The following is a 24356-nucleotide window of genomic DNA, read 5'->3' as shown; positions in this document are numbered from 1 at the left end:
TAAACCTATAAAGCCATCGACGTACTTATAATTTAATCTTTAAAAAATAAATATTTTCTTCTGCAAAGATATTATAAATGTTTTGAAAATTTTAATTTCAAAAAATTATTTATCATGATCCTCTTTCAACACTATATATTTTAATATTTATATTCTTACAATTATGTGTTAATCCACATATATTAAAATCCAAACATAAACAGTAGCAGCAACAATAATTCCCAAACGATCCTAAAAAAAATTTGATATCGAAAAAGAACAAAGGATTCATGAATCACGGGTGGATTGGTTGAATTGGGATGTGTATAGTTTTAAACAAAGATTGCATTTTTATTTTGTTTCATAATGGATTTGGAGAAGGAATACTTTTAGAAATGATTGAAAATAATTCACAAAAGACGAATAGATTTGGGATTGGATTTCGTTATTTGGGTCTAAATTTGTCTTGATTATAAGAACGGAAAGGAAAGTAGCATTAAATTAGAATTTTCGTAATGGGAAATGAAAAAAAGAGAGAAAAAATCCATAAAATCACAGCGAACAAACACCTAGCCTGAGCAAATTAATATATAGACGGACTAGTCGCTTCCGCGCTCTCTCTCTCTCTCTCTCTCTCTCTCTCTCTTAATTCCCATCCATCCAGTTTGAAGAGAGAGAAGTGGTTTGAGATTCAACAAAGAGGACGAGATCTGGGTCTGACCCATTTCTTTTTTGTTTGTTTTTCGTTCTGGGGTTTTGCCTAAATTCGGAATTCGAGATCGCTTCGTTCGATAAGGGCTTCCTGTTCTTGTTCTTCGTATTACCCGCTTCCATTACTGGTAATTGTTCTTGTTTTTCATCATTTATGTGAATTGGGAATTTCTGATTCTCGTTTTTCTTTTCACCCTTTGTTTTGCGATTTCATGTGATTATGTTCGATCTCTCGTCATCTGGTTGTTTTGCTCTGTTATTTCGTGCCATTTCCTTCTCGTTAATCCCCTTTTTTGGGTTATTGTTGAATCTAAGAACAATTTCCATGGGGTTTCTTGGATGATATTTCATTTTGATTCATTGAGTTATCTCCTTGTTTTGATCTTTGGGCTATTGAGTTCTTGCCTGTTTTTTCTGTAATCGTTGAATCTAAGAACAATTTCCATGGGGTTCTTTGGATGATATTTCATGTTGACTCATTGAGTTTATCTCCTTGTTTTGATCTTTGGGCTATTGCGTTCGTGCCTGTTTTTTTCTGTAACCGTTGAATCTAAGAACAATTTCCATGGGGTTTTTTTGGATGATATTTCATTTTGAGTTCATCTCCTTGTTTTGATCGTTGTTTTGATATTGCTTTTAGCATTATTAATTGAGAGATCTGTTCTCTTGCTAGCTCAATTGTAGATTATGTTGTTTCTTTCCTTGTGGCATCAGGATCTTTTAGTTCCCTGAGCTGGGAGCTATGGGCGTTGAGGTTGTTGGATTTGAGATGGTCAAGGGACCGATGGAATCGGCACCGGTTGCAGATAATTACGTTTTGAAAAGCGATGAAAATGGAGATTTGGATCAATTGCCTGAGAAAAATGTGCCCATAAAGTTTGGTTCTCATGAAGAGGAGCCTGTTAAAGAACAGGCAGATGGTTCTTCTTCAGCCTCTAACGTCCCGAAAGATGCTGCTGATGAATGGCCAGCGCCTAAGCAAATCCATAGCTTCTACTTCATAAGGCATCGCCCGTATGACGATCCGAGTATCAAAGCTAAAATTGATTTGGCTGATAAAGAGATACGTAAGAGGAGTCAAGCTCGGTTTCAAATCACTGAAACACTCAAGTCAAAGAGGGTAAGAAACTGGAGCTTGAAATGGATACTGCACTATACTTTTTTCATGTTCTAAAGCATCATTTGATTAAAAAACACCTTCTTATATGTTTTCTATTAATAATTTGGATCAAGCTGGCCCCAACACCCGAAATGTGTACAAAAAGGGGATCATCTTGAATGAAAGAATGAAATTGATGATAATAATTTGAAAGGGTTTGGAGTTATATCTCATTGGCCTTGCTCGAGGCACGTAACTAGCTATAATGCATGAAAAAATGAAATGGATGCCTTCTTTTTTTGAGTTGTGTAAGCTGTGTGCAATCTGTTAGCTACCTTTTCTTAGAGAACTATGAAGTGTGCATAGTATCTGAAAGCTCCCGAACACGTGCTAGCTTCTCTAGTTATAATTCACAATAGGTGCTTGGAGTTCCTACTCCTTTATTTCTCTAATCGATGAAACCGTTTCTCTTCCTGAAATAAAGAAATTCAATCACTAGTTTGATTTTCATGTTGTGTACTCCTTGTGTTTAATCTATTACTACATTTACAGGCGGAACGAGCAGAGTTGATTACACAGTTGAAACCTCTGAGAGATGACAACCGACAATATAAATCAATTGTTGACGAGAAAATCAAGGAGATTGAACCGCTTAATCAAGCTCTTGGCAAGTTCCGTAATGCAAACAATGCTGGTCGCAATGGTGGTTTATGTTCATCTGAGGAAGAGCTTAATGCTGTTGTAAGTTTCGATATGAGTTCGTAGAAAACATCAAAACCATTTATATCTTTCCCTCTGATGTGCCATTCACTTCTTGTGCCTTCTCCCACTTTTCTTCTCTGTTTGATCCCATTTGGGTTGCTGGCTGCAGATTCAGAGCCTGCAATACCATATACAACATGAGAGCATTCCACTTTCTGAGGAAAAGCAAATTTTAAGAGAAATTAAACAGCTCGAAGGGACGAGAGAGAAAGTTATTGCTAATTCTACTATGAGAGCTAAGCTTCAGGACTCTATGGTACATAAAGAAGCCCTCCAAGATCAAGTCAAGGTTAGGAACTGTCGATTCGAATTCAATTCTGTTTTACTAATTAACTCCTGTAGTGCAATAAGTGCATGTATCTTACAAATCGTGCTAATGTAGATTATCGGTGGTGATTTGAATGGAGTGAGGAAGGAACATCAAGCAGTTCGAGCCAAGATAAAGCAGCTTGAGGAGGCATTGGAGGCAATAGACGAAGATATTAAAACTTTGCAGGACGAGCTAACTTCTGTTACAGAGAAGAGAGGCAAAGCACATGAAAACATTCAGCAACTTAGGAAGAACTCTGATGAGGGGGTGTGTTAAATCTCTTTTCTAACTCCACTTTGTCTGAGCAATTACGTAACGTCCGTGTCTTCTATCCTTTATTAGAGGCTTAAACCAAACAGATAGAAACAACTTAATAGTTTGAAAATGATGCTTATACATGTTGAGTATAATTCGGCTTTGGGGTTTGTTTCGTATCTTACCTTCTTCATATTCATCGGGTTTGTTATAATGAGGTTTGAGATGTTATTATGTTTTCCAGAACGCCCAATTTTATCAAAGCCGATCACTCTTAAACAAAGCTAAAGATCTTGCTGCAAAGAAGGACATCCAGGCCCTCGAGGAACTCGCTTTTACTGAGGTATGTTGAATTATTTTTCTTTTCGTAAGAACATTAATTGTTAAGTCTTAATTTTCCCAGTTGCTCTTTGTAACTTTCAATGCTTCTGTCCATCAGGTTGAGAAATTTATGTCCCTCTGGAATGGTGATAAGGCATTCAGGGATGACTATGAGAAAAGAATTCTTGCATCGTTGGATATTCGGCAGATGAGTAGGGATGGCCGGATAAGAAACCCGGATGAGAAACCAATACTTGCCCCTGCAGAACCAGCACCTTCTCAAACTGCGATGGCAGCTAAACCGAACATTAAACGAACTAAGGAAGAACCCAAACCAGTACCATCTGATCCTCTTCCTGCACAGAAAGTTGATGTAGAAGTTAAACAAAAAGCTGGAAAGCCCATACGGCCCTTGGAGCAGGAGGATAAAGCAGAGGAGGAGATCCCTAGTTTATTAAAATTGTCGAAAGACATCCCAAAAGAACCCGAAGTCGATCTTGCAAAATTAAAGGAAATGAAGAGGGCTGAGGAAATCGCAAAAGCTAAACTTGCCATGGAAAGGAAGAAGAAATTGCAAGAGAAAGCAGCTGCAAAAGCGTCTCTACGAGCTCAGAAGGAAGCGGAAAAGAAATTGAAGGAAATTATTTCTATATAGTTATCATTTGTGAACAAATCTTTTTAAGTTTGCATCACGATAATCACATGTTTCGGTATTTACCTCAGGATCGTGAAAAGAAAGCAAAGAAGAAGGTGACCGCGTCTGGATCTGCTACGGTTCCTGATGAAGAACCTGTTGAGGCTGATGCAGTTGAGGAGGAGTCTACAGAGCTAGAAAATGTTAATGAAAGTGCTGAAGCTGCTCCGGTTCCTGTTAAGTCCAAAATCCCGAAGGAGAGTGGCATTAGGAGCCGTGGCAGACAAAGAGGACTGGATTCGGTTCCAAAAATCATTCGTAAGCGAAAGAAGTCGATCAATTACTGGGATTGGGCTGCTCCTGCTGCTGCAGTGTTGCTTGTGATCCTTCTGGTGCTTGGATACTACTACTATTACCTTCTCTAAAAACTTTGAAACTAGGAGCTAGACGACGAGGTTATCGACGAGACAAATTTTCTGTTGATGAGCATGCTGATGAGTGGCTTAGAGGACATTTGTATTTATGTTTATTTCTGTTTATTTCATCCTTACTGGGGATGGACTCAACTCATAATGGTTGGCATTTTAGTCAGGTTCACAGTGTTTACTGAGGTTGAAACATGCAATTTGGTTCTTTCAATGTATTTCCAGATTTTGACTTTGTTCAATCTCCATTGCTCACATATCTTGAGGCATCAAATTGTTCTTATGCTGTTTGTTCATCATGAGTTTAATATTGGTATCTCCTAGGGTGGAGACTGGTTATGATCTGAACTTGTGAAGCTTTAGAATTTCGAGTTGTTTCGGACCCTTGGTCCTCCAAATGGTCCACGATCTGACTGCTCTCGAGCCCCGGTGACGATTTCAGGTCTCTTGTGGCTGTGTTTGGTTAGTACTTGCAGGTCCTTTTGGTATGCTTCAGCCATTGTTTGTTTATGGGAAACAGGAGGAAGAAGGGGTGCTTACTCCATTCAGTGGCATTCAGTTTCAAGGGAGAAGGCAAGAATTAGTCATTCTTTGAATTTGATTAAGGTTCTTATTAACTTTTGCTTAAGCTGCTTTGGTTGTTGGAAACAGGTAGCAAACATATTACTTGGTTGCACATGCCGGCAAACGTGGAGGTAATAGGGGATTGACAGAAGCAGCTGCAGAGGTTGGCTGTGCTGCTTGCCCTATCATGGTCTGCTTCTCTTCTAGATACTGCTTGTGATCGTCTGCCTTTTGTTGTTCTTTTTTAAGCTTGTTCGGGAAAGAAATCATGCCTTTGAGTCACATTTATTCACTCTAGTAGACGCATTTTAGAACCTTGAGGGACAAATCGAAGGAGAAAGTCTAAATAGGACAATATCTGTTAGCGGTGGGCTTGTACTGTTACAAATGGTATCTGAGCTAGGTTTCGAACGGTGTGCGTCTCCCAAGGGGAGTAGATTGTGAGATTCTACATTGATTGAAGAGAGGAACGAAGCATTTCTTATAAGGGTGTGAAAACCTCTCTCTAGCATATGCATTTTAAAACCTTGAGGAAAAGTTCAAAGAGCGACAATATCTGCTAGCAGTGGGTTTGGACTGTTATAAATGGCATTAGAGCTAGCTTCTGAACAATGTACCAACGAGCATGCTAGACCCCCAAAGGGAGTGGATTGTGAGATCCCACATTGGTTGAAGAGGGAAACAAAACATTCATTTTGTAAGGGTGTGGAAACCTCTCTCTAGCAGACACGTTTTAAAATCTGGAAGGGAAAGTTCCGGGCTTGGACTCTTAAAGACGGGCTTACAATTCATTCGTCTGCAATGAGAATTTGAAGGAGATTCTCTCTCAAATGCATGCATCTTCTTTTCAGACAATCAATCGGGTTTCTATAAGCTTGTTCTCATTTAAATTATCTAGTTGTGGGGAAGCATCTCATGATGATACAATCATGAGGCTAACGGCAATACGTAACAAGTCAAAGCAGACAATATCTGCTATCGGTGTGTTTGGGCTGTTACACATGATATTTGTGTATCAAATGTAACAAACTTTGCTCGTGTTCATGTTCGTGTGATTGCTTGAAGTCGAGAGTCGAAGGTTTTAGGGGATGAATTTCTCTACTTCTAGCAGTAGAAAGATTGAAAATTATGCAGTTTTGGCTCATTAAATTGTTTGCAAAACTTGTGGTGAGGAGGCCATGGCCCAGATGTTTGGTTGTCTCTGTAAATGCAGATGGTGCAACTTGCAAGCTTGTTCTTCAATTATTCAGAAGGCTAACCTGAATTTCTTTAAAAAATTATTAATTTTTTTTATTCTCTTTATAATTTTGGAAATATATTCACCCAACATATTTTCTTAATACAAAAATTATTATTATTTAATCAATTTCATTAAAAAAATAAAAATAAAAAACTTTAAAGTTGGGTTTGGTTGAGTCTGAGTTGTTTTTTTTAATTATTTTTAAAAATCATATTTATTCGTTCAAATATCAAACATTCATAAGTCACAATGCAATCGATTAAATTTCATGGTTGTTTGGGTTGGTTGACAGGACGCCAACCAATTGAGTGGGGGAGTATGTTATGGTCATGCATGTTCAAGGCGTGTTGTCAATGGTCGCATGACAGATATCTCGGTCTTGCTTGTCCACGACGTGTTGTCCATGATTGCATGCTCGTTCCAAACCCCTTTTACATGTTCTCATCCTAGATAGGGTCTTTACCATTCCATATTGGGTCAGTATGAAAATGTACTATACAGGATATGACTAGTTGTCAACTTCTTCCTACCAGATAATAGATAATTATATGCAGTGAGCCGTTGTTATTGCCTCTTGGTTACATTCCCATATACATCGGTTATAAACATAAAATATTTTAAATTTTTATAATAATTTAAAGTAGGATTGACTTTGGTAATGTTTTAAAAAGTAAAAAAGTAAAAAAAGTTAGAAATTTGGTTTATTAATAATAAATAAAATTTAATTACCGTGGTTGGTGGGAAAAGATCATGAGTGTGTGTGGACCTTTGATGGTGCCTTTGGACTGTGAATCAAATCCACCATTTGACATTGTAGATTTTGCTATCATTATAGCGTTTCTTAAAAATAATAATAAAAAAAAATTTCTCCAACCACTATCCGTTAACGTTCTAAGCCCGACACCTAATGGTCGTGATATTCCAACATGGTCATGTTCCTTATTCCTCGCTGAGCATATGAATAAGAACAAAACATACTGAAAAAAACTCATATTGATACGTAAGGATAGTCTTCACTTTTAGAAATAAAGAGCAAGTAACCTGATCATATCGTGACGAGCGATTTTAAGAATAATTGAGATTTAAATAAAGGTCGGGATCCTATTATCTCGACCAATTGAACAGAAATTCCCAAATTGCCCTCGACTGATATGGATGTGGGAATAAACATAGTATAAAAATTGGATTTGACAATTCTAAAATTTGGGGAATCAAATGGGTTTGAGCTTACTAATGCAAACACTTATTTTTGGAACAAGAACTTATTCATATTCAACACATAGTGGAAGCAATTTCATTTTATATGGTTAAATTATATTTTAATCATTTTATATTCAAATTAAATCTCATCCAAATAAAGTGTGTGACAAAGTTTCTATTTTATTTTTATTTTTATAAAACTATAGTATAAATTTAAATTAAGATATATTTGTTCATTTTCTTAAACGATATTAATTTCTTTATCAATTAACCTATATTTAGTCATCGATGTTAGGTTAAAAAATGACGTCGTAAGGTTTGACCCTTTTTTTAACCATCATTTTATGTATAAATCATACCATAAAAAAAGAAATATTATTCAATATAGCTGAGACAATACTGTTTTTAAGTGACCTTCTGCTTGTCACATATGTCACTGCATGAGTAAAGAATTTGTCACTTTCTTTGTTGCTGTAAAAGCCTCTAAAAAGTCAAAATAAGAGTGCGCTCATTTTGGGGTGTACTTTCTGTTATGACGCTGTAACAGCTCAATTTCAACGATAACAGATATTGTCTGTTTTGGCTCGTTACATTATCGTCGTTAGTCTCATGGTTTTAAAATGCGTCTATCAAGAAGAGGTTTCCACCCCCCTGATATCATTTGTAATAGCTTAAGCTCACTACTGGCTGATATTGTCCACTTTAGCTCATTACGTTGTGTGAAAACATCTCCCTATAGACGTGTTCTAAAAAATCGTGAGGTTTACGATGATAAGTAACGAGCCACAATGGACAATATCTACTAGCTGTGGATTTTGGCTGTTACAAATGTTCACGATAATTAACTACGTTCGTCCTTGTCTTGCTTCATGTATTAGTAAAAGCTTCTCTCAATGCTCTGAAGTTCCATAATTATTGCACGGGTTTACAACACGTACATAAATTAAGTCAATGACAAATTTGTTAGAAACGTAAAATTAAAAAATTTATTAATTTAATTTTTTTATAAATATCAGAGTTGAAATGTCTCCATGCCATTGGGCGGATTCGAACTCTGGCTCCAAGTCAAACCCTACTTTCCTTTTTTTTTTTTCTTAGAAAATATTTATTATTATTATTATTTTAAAATTATAAAAAAAAAAAAAGAAAAAGGGAAAATTCTTGGTTCCTTCCGTCAAACCAAACCAACGCCATCCTTCTCCGTTAGGGCATTTTCTCACCAGCCAATAACCCCACAAATTCTCCACTTTTATTATTATTATTATTTATTATTTATTATTTATTTTAAATAGTCTTCTAAAAATTAGATTCTTTTAAAGTTGACAAATATACACGTATTTAATCTATTCTCATAAATGATCGTTTAAAAAGATATTATTCTCGTGTAAATTATATTTTAAAGAACGTTTGACACATAAGTTACGTCAACATGATTATATGCTTCAACGTTCAAGATATTTACTTCTTTTTTTCCTACCTAAAGTTAGATATTCATATTCTCGTCTCCATATCTTTTATATACTATAGTTTTTAAATCATACTCTCATAAATCAACGTGTCACATGAATTTAAGTTTTAAGTACTGTTAACTCAAACTTAATCCAATAAATTAGATGTTTAGCGAATAGGTCAATTGAGGATGCATCTCACTATTGGACAAGTGTGAGATCCCTAGTAGACGTGTTTTAAAATCGTGAGGCTGACGATGATATGTAATGAGCCAAAGTGGACAATATATGCTAACGTGTGATTGAGATGTTACAAGTGGTTTCAGAGCCAGACACTAGGTAGTGTGCTAACGTGGACGTTGGGGGCCCCTAAGGAGGTGGATTGTGAGATCCCAGATCGGTTGGAGATGGGAACAAAACATTTCTTGTAAGGGTGTGAAAACTTCTCACTAATAGATGCGTTTTAAATTCGTGAGGCTGACAACCGTATGTAATGGCCCTAAACGGACAATATCTGTTAGTGGCAGATTTGTGCGGTTACAAATGGTATCAGAGCCAGACATCAGGAGGTGTGCTAGTGAGGACGTTGGGCCCCAAAAGGGTGGATTGTGAGATCCCAAATCAATTGGAGAGTGAAACTAAATATTCCTTATAAGGGTGTGAAAACCTCTCCCTAGTAGACGTATTATAAAACCATGAGACTAACAACAATACGTAACACGCCAAATGAGACAATATCTGCTAGCGGTGGGATTGCGAAAACCTCTCCCTAGTAGACGTATTTTAAAACCATAAGGTTGACAACAATACGTAACAAACCAAAACAGACAACATCTACTAGCGTTGGAATTGAGCTATTTCAAATTGTATCAGAGTCCGACACCAGGCAGTGTGCCAGCAAGGACTCTGAGTCTCAAGGGCCAAATTGTGAGATCCCACATTGATTAGATAGAGGAACAAAACATTCTTATATAAGGGTGTGAAAACCTCTCCCTAGTAGACATATTTTAAAATCATAAGACTGACAACAATACCGTAACAATCCAAAACAGACAATATCTACTAATAGTGGTAAAGACGACTTTGGGCCTCAAGGGCCAGACTATGAGATCCTACATCGACTAGAGAGGGAAACAAAGCATTCGAATATCTACTAAAAGTGGTGGAGGACTTTGGGCCTCAAGGACCCGATTGTGAGATCCCACATCGATTGGAGAGGGAAACAAAGCATTCCTTCGAATGATGTGAAAACCAACAATAAGTAACAAGCCAAAACATACAATATCTACTAACAGTGGTGGACACGTAAGTCAAACATAAGCCAAAACAGACTGCTACACAACACGTAAGTCAAACATAAGCCAAAACAGACTGCTACACAACACGTAAGTCAAACATTAGCCAAAACCGACAATATCTACTAACAGTGGTGGGATTGGGATTGTACTGCTACACAACACGCAAGTCAAACATAAGTCAAAACAGACAATATGTACTAACAGTAGTCAAAACAGACAATATGTACTAACAGTAGTCAAAACAGACAATATGTACTAACAGTGGTGGGATTGTACTGCTACACAACACGTAAGTCAAACATATAGTTCATTTGATCTTATGTACTTTTTCGACGACATTTAATTTTTAAAAAATATATATTCAATACAAAATAATAATAATAATAATAATAATAATAATAATAATAATAATAAAAAAAGTAGATTATGCCTTGGTTTATCCTATAAATATTTCAACTTCAAACATGAAAAAAAAAAGAAAAAAAAAAAAAATTGAAACCCCACGAGAAATAATAAAGTGAAAGACTTTGGAAGAGAAGAAAGGTGAGAAAAATATAACAATCAAAAGCCTAATAAGCATTTCCCCTATTTCCTTTCCCCTTTCCCTTTCCTTCTCCTTTCCTCCATTCAAACCCCACCTCAAATCCTCATCTCTCACCCCCATTTCTGCCGACGAGCGGCGGCGGACGCGGCGGCGGCACAACAACAACAACAAACCCCATCAATGGAAATCACCTCTTCTTCAACCACAACAACAAGATCATCCCATGAAAGAGAAACAAACCCATCTCCCAATACTTCCCCAAACAGCGCCGGCGCCGGCACCGCCAATCCCCCGCCTCCTCCTCCATCTCCCAAGCTTCTCCCCAGATCTGATTCCAATCCTTACCCCACCACTTTCGTTCAAGCAGATACCACCAATTTCAAGCACGTCGTTCAAATGCTCACTGGCTCATCGGAATCTTCTCCCCGGCCACCACACCCACCCTCGTCTTCCAAACACTGTTCTATTCCTCCGCCGTCACAAGACCCATTTCAATCCTCCAAGAACTTCGCTATTCCTCCCATCCGAACTGCCCCCAAGAAACAGCAGAGTTTCAAGCTCTATGAAAGAAGAAATCACCTCAAAAATAGCCTCATGATCAATACCCTAATCCCTAATTTCTCCCCTGCCGGTGGGTTTTCTCCACGCAACGCTGAGATTCTCTCGCCTAGCATCCTTGATTTCCCTTCCCTTGCTCTCAGCCCTGTTACGCCTTTGAATGATGACCCGTTGTTCGACAAATCGTCATCCTCACCGTCGCTTGGAAGCTCATCGGAGGAGGAGAAGGCGATTGCCGAAAAGGGGTTTTACTTGCATCCATCGCCGATGAACACACCGAGAGCCGCCGACCCGCCGCAGCTTCTGTCTCTGTTCCCGGAAACATCGCCGAGGGTTTCTGGATCGTCGTCTTCTTCGTAAGAAAACGTGGGTCTCTGTTTGTTTTTGTAGAGATTTGTAAGTTTTGATTGATTCTTCTTCCCCAAGAAAGAGGATCGTTGATCAAGCAACTGGGTTTGATGAATTGAGAGGAGAGAGATCTTGGTTCGAATCTTCGCTTGTACAATTTGATGAGAAATCCATTGAACTGAACTTCCCTTTTATTTCAATTGCTCTGTTTTTATGAACACTTTCCGTTTCATTTTCTTTTCCATTTTCCCGGAAAATTGGTGAGAAAAGTTTTCAATACTAACCCACAACATCAATTTTGCTTGGATCGAACTTCGTTCTTAATAACCCTCGAACCTAGATGATTTATTTTAGCCTTTCAACGGTATAAAATTATCGACTGCAAATCAGTTTATATTCGATAGCGATAGAGGAAGAAGCTTTTGATATTAATTATGAGTGACTGAGTCAATGAGAGTGTATTAAACAATGGTGGAGATCCACGAGGAAGATGGTTGGAACTTCCACTCATTGTCTTAATGGATATCTTTGTTCTATAATTGGGGCTGTAAAAACTAATGCTTTCTCACTCCTTCTGTCTTTTGTGTTTCATTCGATCCATCTGTGATGTTCATGAGACGATTATTTACGGGTTACCCACGAGAATTGGTTTCCCGATTGGTGAGTTTTTCCATTATATAATGAGTGAGATGGGACGAGAAGGGGATTTTGACGGGTTACGAATGTGATAGCCCCATTTAGGTAGAAAAACGTCTCTCCTCACTTACTTTCCTCGCTCCGTTCTGGATGAGTCACCGTGGTGCCCTGGTCCAATGGAGGAAATAGACATCTCTAATGGTAAGAATTGGAACGAAACCGTAACAACCCAAACCCACTACTAGCAAATATTGTCTTTTTGGATTTACTCTTTCGAACTTCTCCTCAAGGTTTTTAAAACGAGTTTGTTAGAAGATGTTTCCACACCCTTATAAATAATGCTTCATTCTCATCTCCAACCGACGGGGATCTCACAATCTACCTCTCTGGAGCCTAATGTCCTCGCCAACACTCGTTTCTGTTTCGGGATCTCACTGATGGTATGAAAAAACGAGTCTATATTTGTAGGTCGAACGACAAAAATAACCCAAATTTATGTCTCGAAATCCGAAAGTGGAAAAAATTTTAAAATTCAAAGCATAGCATTGAGAGTGGACCCGAAAATAACAACCACACTTTCAAAGTCAATTGTTGTTTTCAGATTTGGAGTTACCAAAATGTTAATGAATCACAAATTTGCCAACGAATTTCTTCAATTAGATTGGTTGGGTTGAAATTTAGGGCTGTGTTTGGTAAAATTAAATGTAAATTAGGCAATAAGTTAGTGTTTTTATGTCACACCCTGTTTTTTTTTTATATATATTCGCTAGCTAAGTATTAATATTTATAAATTTTGACATAAATTTCTATTTAGTTTTTAAATTTTTAAATTTTAAAATCTTATCATTTAAATCATTACCAATTTAAAAACACACAATTTTAGCGAATGACGGTAATATATATCAATTACCACCGAGCTATATGTTAGAGAGTTTCACATTGGTTAAGTAAGGAGAAACTTGCCCTTTTAACTTAGCCATGTTAGTAGAATCTTCAGGTGTCGAACAAACAAGTCGTGAGATTCGAAGGTGTAGTTATAGTGAAGATCCCGTGGTAAAGCTCTGTTGGGCTGACAATGTGCTCGGGAGAAAAAAAAAAAGATTTGTCTTGATCGTGCTGGGACCTTATCTCTCGTGGCATGAGACCTTTTTTACGATACCATGACAAATCCACAAGAGTTTATACTCAAATTGGACAATATCATAACGTGAGATCCCACATCTGTTGGAGAGGGGAACGAAACATTCTTTATAAGGGTGTGGAAACTTCTCCCTAACATACGTGTTTTAAAACCGTGAGATTGATGATAATACGTAACGGGCCAAAATGGACAATATTCACTAGCAGTGAGTTTGAGCTGTTTTAAACGGTATCAAAGCCAGACACTGGGTGGTGTGCCAGCGAAGATGTTGGTCCCCACGAAACATTCCTTATAAGGGTGTAGAAACCTCTCCATAGCGTTTTAAAATCCTGAGGCCGACGACGATACCTAACAGGCCAAAAGGGACAATATTTGCTAGCGGTGAGTTTGAGCTGTTTCAAATGGTATTAGAGCCAGACACTGGAAGGTATGCCAGCGAGAATGCTGGTCCCCACGAATCATTCTTTATAAGGGTGTAGAAACCTCTCCATAATGTTTTAAAACCGTGTGGTCGACGACGATACGTAACGGGCCAAAGTGGACAATATCGGCTAGCGGTGGGCTTGGGTTGTTATACATACCATTTTGTAGGTCACTTGTCTCTAACTGATATGTAACGGGCCAAAGTGGACAATATCTATTGGCAGTAGAGAGTCACTTGTCCCTAATATTAGACTACTTTTAACAAGCCTGAAAGTCTTGGAATATGAACGGTATGAAAACAAAGACCTCAAAGAGTAATTAATTAAGATAGCTTGGTTGGTTAAGCTTCCTTTCATAGAACCCTTCATTAAAGATAAAACAACAACAACAACAGAGCTAGAACAAATTAGGGATGACGGGTAAGCTCAAATTTATTTTCATTTGGAGATATTAAGACAAAAGTCTCGCTGGCGGTTTGAAACCGACCGTAGTACTTTTTGTTAGAACAATGATATATAATTAATAAAATTTTGTGGGATCCATTACTGAAAAAAAACTGATAGGGTTAGTATCGGTATAAATGATATTTTCTATGTACCATAGTGACCTCTCGGGGACCAATTAAGATTATAATTCATTTAGTTAAAACATATATTATCGATTTAAAAAAATAAAATAAAAAAAAGTAACATTTTACCCGTAAATTTGTCAAATCCATCTTTTTCGGTATTAAATTATATCAATAATAATAATAAACAAAAAAAAAAAATCATTATAAACTTATTAATTTCAATAAAAATAAAATTAATAATCAGATTAATCATCGAATAATTTTACTAAATTGAATTTATTAATATAATTTTGCATTATATAATTCATTCGAAAATAAATGAAATTATTTTTTAATGATATTTTGAGCGAAAATTATTAGATGGTTAAAATTATTAATATTTAGGGTAAAAATTGATTTAGCTAAAATAAATATATAAATAAATGAGATTTTGCAAAATAAAAAAAATAAAAAAATAAAAGTTTACATCATCTTAGTTAGGAGTTAGGAGTGTACATTCAACGGACAACCAGACAATTCGAACCAACCCAACCCAAACTATAAGGGTTGGGTTGGATTAGCTTTTTGAGTTAGGTTGGGTTCATTTTTCTGAAGCCGAACTGACTCGGTTCGGTTTTGGGTTCATGGGACAAAACTCTCGGGTTGGCCTGAGCCAAATAAAAATATATAAAATCCGAACCCAACCCGAAAATAGAGGGTTGGGTTGGATTATCAATCTAATCAACCCGGACTTTTGGTTAAAATTCGTAAACCCAACCCAACCCGAACCGATGTGCACGGACAGTGGGCGTCTAATATAATAAAACCCAATTGTTGTTGGATAAACCTCAGCCATCACCTCTCTGCACATAAGTTTCATCAATCCCAGCTCTATCCACTCTCCCTCTCCTTCCATGTCGAGGGGAACGGAACGTCTGGTGAAGAAGTTGAAGAAATACGCCGACGCTCGGTACAAGATCTTCACAAATCGATATGGGGATCAAATCACTGAAATACTCGACTTCCCATTTAAGGTTGTCTTAGCCCCTTTCACGCTCGCTTTCGACATTGCCGGCTCAGCTCCTCGTGGCTTCGGCGTTCCCGAGCTCATCTCCAAGCTCTCGTTTGCTTCAATTTTTGTAAGTTTTTTAGGTGCTATGTTTGTTTTCTTTCTCCTATTTTTCTAATTAGCTATGGACTATAAGAAATTCCGAGATTTTAGTGTGTTTGCGTTAGTGTGAATTCTGAGAGTGGAGAGGTTTTGCTCATAATCTATGAAGAATTGCTTCATATGGCCGCGATTGTTTGGTACAATTCCAAGGCGTAGAACGGAAATGCTTATAGAGGAACAATAGAGCGATTGGCTCCTCACGGATCCAAGTTAATGAATTTTCAGTGGTGGGTGTGAAGGAGTGATGCTCCGAATGTTCTTGAAGTTGTTGTGCGAGTATTGAAGGCGAGCTCAAGGATAACATGGTGTGCAAGTTTGGCGGGAGTGTTAGTTAAACATGGCGTATTGCTCACATTCGTAACCCATCGAACACGACGTGAGGAAAATTACTCCAACTTTGCTTATGAGAAGCTAATATCGAGAATGGGTGGGTGCAAAAACCTAATTCAAAGATAAATTGTAGTGAATATGAAGAACTTGGTTGATGACCCTGTTAAGGATGAAATGTACATCTAATTTCATTCGTTTCTTTTATGAAAGATGAGATTTGAAGTTACTGTCCCAACAAATAATTGGTGTTGATGAAAATTGGTTGGTCTAGTAGACAACAAGGGCTCGTATAAATAATAAGGAGCTCAGAGGGAACGAGTTCAAGTCATGGTGCTTACCTACTTAGAATTTAATATCCCACGAGTTTACTTGACAACTAAGCATAGTAGGGTGAGATTGTTTTCTCGTGAGAGAAGTCGAGGTGTGCATAACTTTATCCAAACACTCACAACTATATATAACAAAATGAATAGTTCCAAAGTTTTCTAGTGAAGATTGTGCCATATATTTTTCAAGTATCAAAGGGCTCTATTGATGCTGTCACAGCAGTAGGTATTATTTAGAAATTTCTAGTGGAGATGGGAGATGAGTATGTATTTTCTTGATCCATCTTTGCTGTGTGTAAAAGTTCTTAAACATGCGTTGCCTAAAGCAAAGAACAGTCTTCTAGGTGTTTGATATATTTGTAGTGTGGATATTCCTTTTGTTGAGGTCCTGGTTGTGGCTGCAGACCGAGATGTGAAGCCTATAATTTATGGATTTCTTATTTGGTAATACCTTAGGCGATAGCCCTAGAGGATTGGAATGTGGGGTCTTCGACCATTGATTGTAAAGTCACTCACAGAAAAACCATTTGCACTTTGCACAACAATGTGAATTCAGATGGTTTTGGTTAAATGTAGCATGTCCCTCGATTCCTAACAACAAGTTGGTTATATCTTTTGAAATGATTTTTTGACTGACTTCTTTGATGCACGGTGTTGTTGGTTAGATTAGTCATCTGTATTTGCATTGTACTGTCAATGTAACATATGGATCCTTGGATAAACTGTGAATCAGCCAGTTGTTTTGTTAATTCTTTTATCGTTTTGAAGGGTAAGCTGTTCTTTACTGTCAATCTTTTTTCTTTTTTAATTCTTGGAGTTTTTCACTAAATCTTTAAATTTGGAGGTAGTTAGTTTGCACGAGGTCTAAAAATTTGGAGGTACTGTCAATTCTTTTAACGTTGTTGTCTCTAACTCTGGTTATTGCAGGCTGTTGCTACTTTTGGGACTTATGATATTGCGCTAGAGCTTGGAAAGAAAGTTGTATGTCAGAGGTGCCTCCTGTTACCATCTTGAATCTCTTTTCATGGTGAATCTTGGGTATAACTATTTTGTTTCACTTCAAAACAAATGAACACATTATTTTGCTTCACTTCAAGATCCTTTTTTTTTTTTTTTTTTTTTTTCCTTTTTGTAATTATCCCTATGTTCTATTACCCAAAGCTTGAAATCTTATGATTTTGTTTTTCTGTTCTCTGCTTTTGTTCAGTACTTCGTAGGGTCTGTACTTTTATTTGTTAGTTTTTCGTCAACAAAGAAATCAAAGAAATAAAAGAAATATTTAAAATTTTGCTTTATTGCATGGTAGCTTATTTTCTAACTGGTTGTTAGATAATGCTTAGTTTCCAAATTAGATGTACAACTGGAGTTCATATTCCTACATTTTGTGTTTGTTTGTACTTTTACTTTTTTGTCCCATGTCTGGTACTTCATAGATAGTTCGGTCTTTAAATTACAGGCACTGTAATACCTGCAATGGATGGCAAGCCATGCGGTGTACCAAGTGCAGAGGGTCGGGGATGGTGAACTACCAAGTGAAAAACTATACATTGAGAAGGTGAACCAACTTCCTAATTACTTTGGTTTTGATTGTAGTTACTTAAATTATTTTTCACGAAAAGAATCATTGACAACCCATTTACCTCAGATTCATAACTTGAATCTTTCTATCAATCTTTTTATTAATACCTCAATTCATAACTTGAATCTTCCTGCAGTGGAGAGAAGGCAACAGCAGAAAGTATTGCAGATGCCATTGCAGAGAATCGGGCCGAGTTGATTCACCTTCCTTCCACCTTGGATCTTCATACACCATTGCCATCCAAAGATTGCCCAACATGTGATGGAACAGTGAGGACAATATATCCATATTTCAAGCACCTCAAGCTTAGACATTCAAAATAGTATATAAAATAAATAAAAAAACAGTCGTAGTCCTATAACCTAATTATCATCTTGGTATTGTTTTTTGCATCCTTCAGAGTCTTTCTGCTTGCAGATGACTATATAATATGCGCGCCATTTTTGCTTTATATGCACATTCTTATTCAAATGATTCCATTACAACCTATTGGTAACTTGCACACACAATGACTTTTCTATTTTTTTGGCTTGGATGTAATGAAATAAAAGGAAGCGATGGTTGGACTTAAAACTTGCAAACTTTTGCCAACAAGAATTCATTCTGTATACGTTTTGCAGGGAGTGATGAGCTGCCCTGAATGCAAAAATAAATTGCAAGTGAGAATCTCAGCAGACGATGTAAGTTTCATGAAAAGTTTAATCCATGAAAGTGCATCTTACTTTATAATGTTGAAGCTTCAACCACCTTTGATGTCTAGTATAAGGCTGCATGAATTTTCGAAACTTTTAACTTGTAGACTGACTTTCTTTCCCTGTAGCCAGCGCTGAAAGGACATAGAAGTTGATGAATGTAGGCTTGCATTGAAAACATTTGATTTGTTGAGCTAATCTATCTTTTGCTTGTTCTAAGGGCACATGACTTTTAGATTCAAAACCTATTAACTTGTGTACTCAAAAAAGAGGGGGAAAAAACCATGTACTTTCTTTTAATGAGAAAACTAATGCAACCAAAATTGTGTATTTTAGAGGCTTAGAAAAAAATGAGTCATCTTAAACTTCCAATTTTTTATTCAATACTGCAAACTTAGAACTCAAAGACACTATTCTGTAACCTATAGAACTAATTACTCTGTTCAAGCAATGTTGTTGATTAATATTAAAAACTACTATAGTGTAAATGAAAATGTTTATCTTTTTGCCTATGTAAACAAGAACGAGTCTTTATTCTGTTGTTCCCTTCATGCAGATCATGGAACCTCCTTGGAAAGCTTATAATGTTTTGAGAAAGATGGAATATCCATATGAGGTAATATGTCTTCCTTTTTGTAATTACGAACTTGATTTGTTCTTTTGAATTGGAGTCATTTTCTGTAGGTACTAGGTATGGTTGGACGCCTTTTATTAGGGCTTGTTTTTTGTATGCCTTTGTGTATTCCTCCATTTTTTTTTTCTGAATGAAAGCACAGTTTCTTACCAATAAAAAAAAGAAGAACCCGCGTCTAATCTCATAGGTATGAGAAAATGTGTTTGCTATTATTACTGCTCACAGCTCTAGCTAGTATGAGAGGCAAAGTGCTGCTTCAAATGTGATATTTAAGCATGCTCGTCTTAGTCATGAAATGTACAGGGGTGGAGACTCCCAAGTCACCACTGCAAAGAAGGGAAACTATGAGGTGCTCAAGGAACTGCACTCAGCTTGGCTAAAATTCATTTTGTATAATTGAGTTAGCACAAGGGCTGAACCCAAGCTTTGATCTCAAATGAGAGTGGAGGAAGTAAAAGGGAAACTAAAAGCTAGAAAGGACTCAGTAAGGATTACTAAGCTTGATTTCAGTCTTTGGATGGAATAAATTTTATCCTTGCCTTTAATTATCCAAAACTTCCTTAAATAACACCAAAATGGGGACTAACACCTCTTGAACCAAAGGGATTAGGGCTGGGGAACATGAAATGAGAGATAGAGAGAAAGCAACTTATCTTTTGGGGCTGCCTAGGGAAGAGTGAGGGTTGCTACGGCAAAGACTTACCCCTTAAGGCAATATTGATGGAAATGATTGTTTTACTCCTTAAAACACACAAGAACATTTATATTCTTAACTTCCATTCACTTCTAATTTTGGAGTCTAGGTAAGTAAATCATAACCAACCTTACCTTGGCAATCACCACATTTCCAAAGATAATAATTCATAAAGTTTTCAGAACACACTTGGGAAAACGGGTCATGACATTGGTCGTTCATAAATTATTTTTCATTCTCTAGTGCAAAATTCTATCACATGTGAAATTTTTCAGAGCAATTTGTTCTTGAGATGTGTAAAGTTCTGTCATAATTTATATTTGATTGTGGCTTTGGTATTTCAGCATTTAGTTCAGAGTATGAGGGACCCCAGCATTGCGACATTTTGGTTAATTACCTTCCCCCAAATTGTTGGTGGATTCAACTTCGATGATGAGGTCAAGCAAAAGATTTGGTGGCAGTACAAGGTTCGAACCAATTTTCTCACTTGCTTCCTGTTCTGTCAATCACTTTGAATATTTTTTTGACGGTATTGTCTTTTCTTTTATATTTCATAACGTAAGCGACCTGTGCCTGTTGACGTTATGTAGTAACAGAAGCAGTTTTGCATTATTAATTATTAGATTGCTCAAAGGAATCTTACTACCCTTTATGTATTTCATATTTTAACATGATGTTTACCTACGGCCTAACTATGGATTTAGCAATATTTAATTTTCAGGTATTACTTCTATGAGGTGTTTATGCCTCTCTCAATTTGTCTTAGCAAATTGTTTTGTTTGACTTGATTATATAGGCTTGACAGTACGTACTTCTATTAAATGCTTATAAGTCATATGGGCTTAGTTCTGTTACCTTGTTATAGTTCAAGAGAGAACATAGATCTCCTCGTTCCTCCCCTCTTGAGCAATATTATATCAATTTTGAAGTGTCTGAATTATTTTCTGGCTAATCTCTTGCTTTTCTATATTTTATTTCATTATAAAAATGATTTTTTATCCTCTGAGAATTTTCATAAAATTCGTTTATGTATTGTTGATAACTTCATGTAGTTTTTGGTGAACTTTTAAATCACATTCACAATCTGAATTTTTGAAACCCATTTAAGGTTTACTTGGAATGTCAATTATACATGGTTTCTGACGTGGTAAAAGATTTATACTTGCTGTTTCTTATTTGCAAACTTTTCATGCTGAACACGTTTTATTTAAGGTTGACCTTTTCAATTTGGTGCCATATTTTTGTAATAACTTGTTTAACTTAAGATTGTTGATATCACCACCCATTGATAGTTGTTAATGTTTGTGGGTTGCATTTAGGAATCCATGCGATATGATCAACTCAGAGATGTTGTTGCTAAGCGGAAACCTGGATGGGAGTACTTGCAGGAAGTAAGAAAAATTTTACATTTAGCACGTTATTTCTTCAACCAAGGAAATGCGCTAGAAGTTGGATCACGTATTTTTGCTTCTAAATTTCTGGGGATCAGCTATAGTGCACTTTGAATTTTATTATCCTGTCTTATGAGTATCAGTTGATTGTTTTTTTAACCCAGAAATGAAACTTTTCATTGAAATAAAATGAGACTAATGCTCCAAAGATACAAACTCCTTGAAGGAAAAAGATAAAACAAAATTACAAAGAAAAAAAATAAAAGCTTCCCAATTCAATGTATTCCTTGTACTGAAAAGTCATATAGATGAGGGAGAACACTATTAAGAAGTCTTGATTTTAGCCGACTCAAATTGATAGGGATTATAACATCTTTTTCATATTTTTGTGTACTTCTACTGTCGCAGTATTGTGTTATATGTTGTTTAAAGTAATCTCGAATCTTGAGCAGAAACATTTGTGTTAAAATAATCTTATATTCCTTAACAAAGTGGCCTAACTTATGTTACTTATTTTTCTTCGTCATTATTATTATTATTACATGTAGGGTAAAGGGGGTATCCAAGGTGCAAGTGACTGGGATTAGCATCCACAATTATTATTTACACATCAATGACTGAAACTTTTAATTCCCGTGAAAACAAATATAGTCTCCCTCCGCTTTCCTATCGTATATGTTTCGATTGTACTTCGCCTCCACTGAAAAATGGTTCATATTTATTTCATTGTTCTTATAAAAAAGTTTAATTTAGTTGTTGATATCTGCAATTCATAGGCCTTGATTTCCATAGACCCTGTTCGAGCCAGGGATGATCCTGTGGTCGTGAAAAACATCCCTTACTTCAAGGCCAAGAAGGCACTTGAGACAGAAGTGATGAAGCTTGATCCTCCACCACGACCACAAAATTGGGGTGTACGTCTGAACTTCCTTCATTTTTGGCACACTTTAAGATCATTGAATCAATGATAAAAGTTTGGTTCTTAACAAAAAAAATAAAAATAAAAAACCAATTTGTTACATTTTCAATCTTACAGTCATAGTTCTTTGCATTAGTTGATGAGTTATCTATTTTCTCTCTTCAATATAGTGGAGGCCTTGAAAGCCGAATATCTCAAGGTTTTATTAAGACCTGGTTTTGAAACAATGTCTCTCTTCCCTCCTACTCTTTAGCATTGGCATATCACACCATCTTTTGTTTTTATGTATATAGCTATTGCAATATAGTTGGTTGGATGATTAAGTAATGCATTTTAAGGATCCACTACCTACCTAGGCATCAGAAATTTAGAGGATAAGGAGATGCTCACTTTATTGGCTATGGCTTTTGCCATTATGCTGACTGTGGTTAATATGCAGGAGTTGGACCTTCCACTGAATTCCTCTTCTTGGAGTCAGGATGATCTAAAAGACCCGGGAAAATTTTACGAAATGACTGTCCTTCTAAATGCCCAAAGAGAAATTGCTGATAAAATATTAGATGCTCAGTGGGAAACTAAATGGCGGCAGGAAAAGGTTTGACTACTCAACCTCTGTGTCTTCTTATAGAATGAGCAACTGGTTTTCTTAGAAACAATTTCTTGATTTGGCTTCTTCTGGACCTAATCATGAAGTAATGTTGCTTCATTTTATATATCTATACGAGTATTTGAGTAAGAAACCCAAGAAAGGAGCAATGGATGAAGTTCATTGAAAGTGATAACTGATACATATGCACATGTTTGATAACAGAACTCATTTGTCTCTAATTTTTACCCATTATTTGCATTATTAGACTGTTTATTTTCTGTACTTTTTGCTTTTAACTGTCGATCTACCGTGAATTTACTATCGTTATTGATTTCATGTCAGTTGAATGAGTTGTTGGAGGAAAAGGTGCAGCCTTACTTAAAGAGTGCCAACAACAATGTCCTCACGGCACCCATTGTGTTGAAACCACAGAACCCGGATCAGAAGGTTATACCCTTTATTTTTCAACCATTACATTTTTCCTCTTCTTGATTTTATCCCTTTACCTCTCCTTTAGTGCTTCAAATATTCTATTCACTTTAGTTCGGGGTAACATAAGTTGCCATTATAAGCATTTGTATATTCTTTCAATGTTAACTAGTTATAGCACGGGTGTGTCCCGAGCCGGGAAGGGAAGTATATAGTAGTTAGTCGGTGTGAGGGAGAGGCTGCAGTTTTGGTCTTGTACTGAATCAGGGACTAAGGGAAGGGGTAGGGAACTCTTGAATCTCCCTTGGTTTAGTTCTTGGTTATAATTATGAATTAAACTCAGTCTCTTTAAGAAAAACATCTGTTAGAGTGTATCTTAAACATCTGTGTGAGAGCTGCTGTTGCTCTCTATGATACACAGTGCACACACGTACTATCAAAGCACATATTCATCTCCTCACGGCACTACAAGGATTTCATTTAACATGTTAAAATTGTTTCAGAGAAATCAAAGGCGACGATTTTGGTTCTTTTGACAACGTGCCATCTTTTCACGTCAAAGCGCATCTGGGGTATCCTAAGCTAGCTCCGAAAGATAAGATTCATGTCGACGTTCTTTCTTAAGGTACCTTGCCTCTTTTTTTTCGCTTAACGCAGCTGGAAAGTGCACTCGACTAATGTCCCCACCCCCACCCGAGCCCCGAAAATAAGAAACGAAGAGTAAAGGAAGTCAAGAGAGAAGAGACTAGTGTGGTTTTTGTACTCTTTAAGATTGCCCACTAGAACCTCTTATTTTTTATGAGTTAGGTACTTTTAAGATGATTCTGTTTCTTATGTGCTGTTAAGTTAATGAAAACATAGGGTTAAAATTCAAGCTTAATATGATTAAATATGCAGAATTATTTACCTATCTTTTAACTGTTAAATTATGAAAATAATAATTAAAAATATAACTAATTTGTGTAATATACAGATAAATGGGGTTTTCAGTCAATGACGTGTTGCTTGTGAAACTTTTTGGTGTATTAATTAAACACTCTTGACTATTTTTTTTATTTTTTATTTTTATTTTTGTAATTTCTTTATTTTGTTGTCGAGTAGTTTTTATTTTTAGAATTTGATAATGAATTTAATTATTTTCTCAAGAAATTTATTT

General features: G+C 36.5%; 3 protein-coding genes across 3 annotated transcripts; all 3 read left to right on the top strand.

Moving 5' to 3' along the window:
• Positions 1-568: 568 nt before the first annotated feature.
• Positions 569-4239, top strand: LOC111796604 (proton pump-interactor 1). Its single transcript, XM_087125002.1, has 7 exons — positions 569-818; positions 1405-1810; positions 2342-2530; positions 2661-2840; positions 2934-3128; positions 3361-3459; positions 3556-4239. The coding sequence occupies exons 2-7, from the start codon at positions 1433-1435 to the stop codon at positions 4090-4092; spliced, it is 1578 nt and encodes a 525-aa protein (XP_086981128.1). The 5' UTR covers positions 569-818; positions 1405-1432; the 3' UTR covers positions 4093-4239.
• A 6634-nt stretch (positions 4240-10873) lies between these two features.
• LOC111796645 (VQ motif-containing protein) lies at positions 10874-11896 on the top strand. Its single transcript, XM_023679361.2, has one exon. It carries the CDS (start codon positions 10971-10973, stop codon positions 11706-11708), a length of 738 nt encoding a protein of 245 aa, XP_023535129.1. The 5' UTR covers positions 10874-10970; the 3' UTR covers positions 11709-11896.
• A 3386-nt stretch (positions 11897-15282) lies between these two features.
• On the top strand, positions 15283-24253 carry EMB2737 (embryo defective 2737). The gene is made up of 12 exons (XM_023679338.2): positions 15283-15585; positions 17201-17265; positions 17730-17828; positions 17989-18121; positions 18473-18532; positions 19101-19160; positions 20217-20339; positions 21192-21263; positions 22040-22177; positions 22622-22777; positions 23114-23218; positions 23704-24253. The coding sequence occupies exons 1-12, from the start codon at positions 15361-15363 to the stop codon at positions 23734-23736; spliced, it is 1269 nt and encodes a 422-aa protein (XP_023535106.2). The 5' UTR covers positions 15283-15360; the 3' UTR covers positions 23737-24253.
• The last annotated feature ends 103 nt before the right edge of the window (positions 24254-24356 follow it).

The sequence above is a fragment of the Cucurbita pepo genome, chromosome 6, assembly GCF_057944985.1.
Source record: "Cucurbita pepo subsp. pepo isolate OVF chromosome 6, ASM5794498v1, whole genome shotgun sequence".
Classification (NCBI taxonomy): Eukaryota; Viridiplantae; Streptophyta; class Magnoliopsida; order Cucurbitales; family Cucurbitaceae; genus Cucurbita; species Cucurbita pepo.
This window is presented reverse-complemented; position numbering and strand designations above follow the sequence as displayed.

What these genes read in the sequence shown, in the direction of transcription:
- LOC111796645 (XM_023679361.2), top strand. Translation starts at nt 10,971, where the DNA reads ATGGAAATCACCTCTTCTTCAACCACAACAACAAGATCATCCCATGAA.
- EMB2737 (XM_023679338.2), top strand. Translation starts at nt 15,361, where the DNA reads ATGTCGAGGGGAACGGAACGTCTGGTGAAGAAGTTGAAGAAATACGCC. An exon ending in GCCCAACATGTGATGGAACA is followed by an intron (nt 18,122 to 18,472) that starts GTGAGGACAATA and finishes TACGTTTTGCAG; the next exon opens with GGAGTGATGAGCTGCCCTGA. An exon ending in CACGACCACAAAATTGGGGT is followed by an intron (nt 22,178 to 22,621) that starts GTACGTCTGAAC and finishes GTTAATATGCAG; the next exon opens with GAGTTGGACCTTCCACTGAA.
- LOC111796604 (XM_087125002.1), top strand. Translation starts at nt 1,433, where the DNA reads ATGGGCGTTGAGGTTGTTGGATTTGAGATGGTCAAGGGACCGATGGAA. An exon ending in CCCTCCAAGATCAAGTCAAG is followed by an intron (nt 2,841 to 2,933) that starts GTTAGGAACTGT and finishes GTGCTAATGTAG; the next exon opens with ATTATCGGTGGTGATTTGAA. An exon ending in GGAAGAACTCTGATGAGGGG is followed by an intron (nt 3,129 to 3,360) that starts GTGTGTTAAATC and finishes TATGTTTTCCAG; the next exon opens with AACGCCCAATTTTATCAAAG.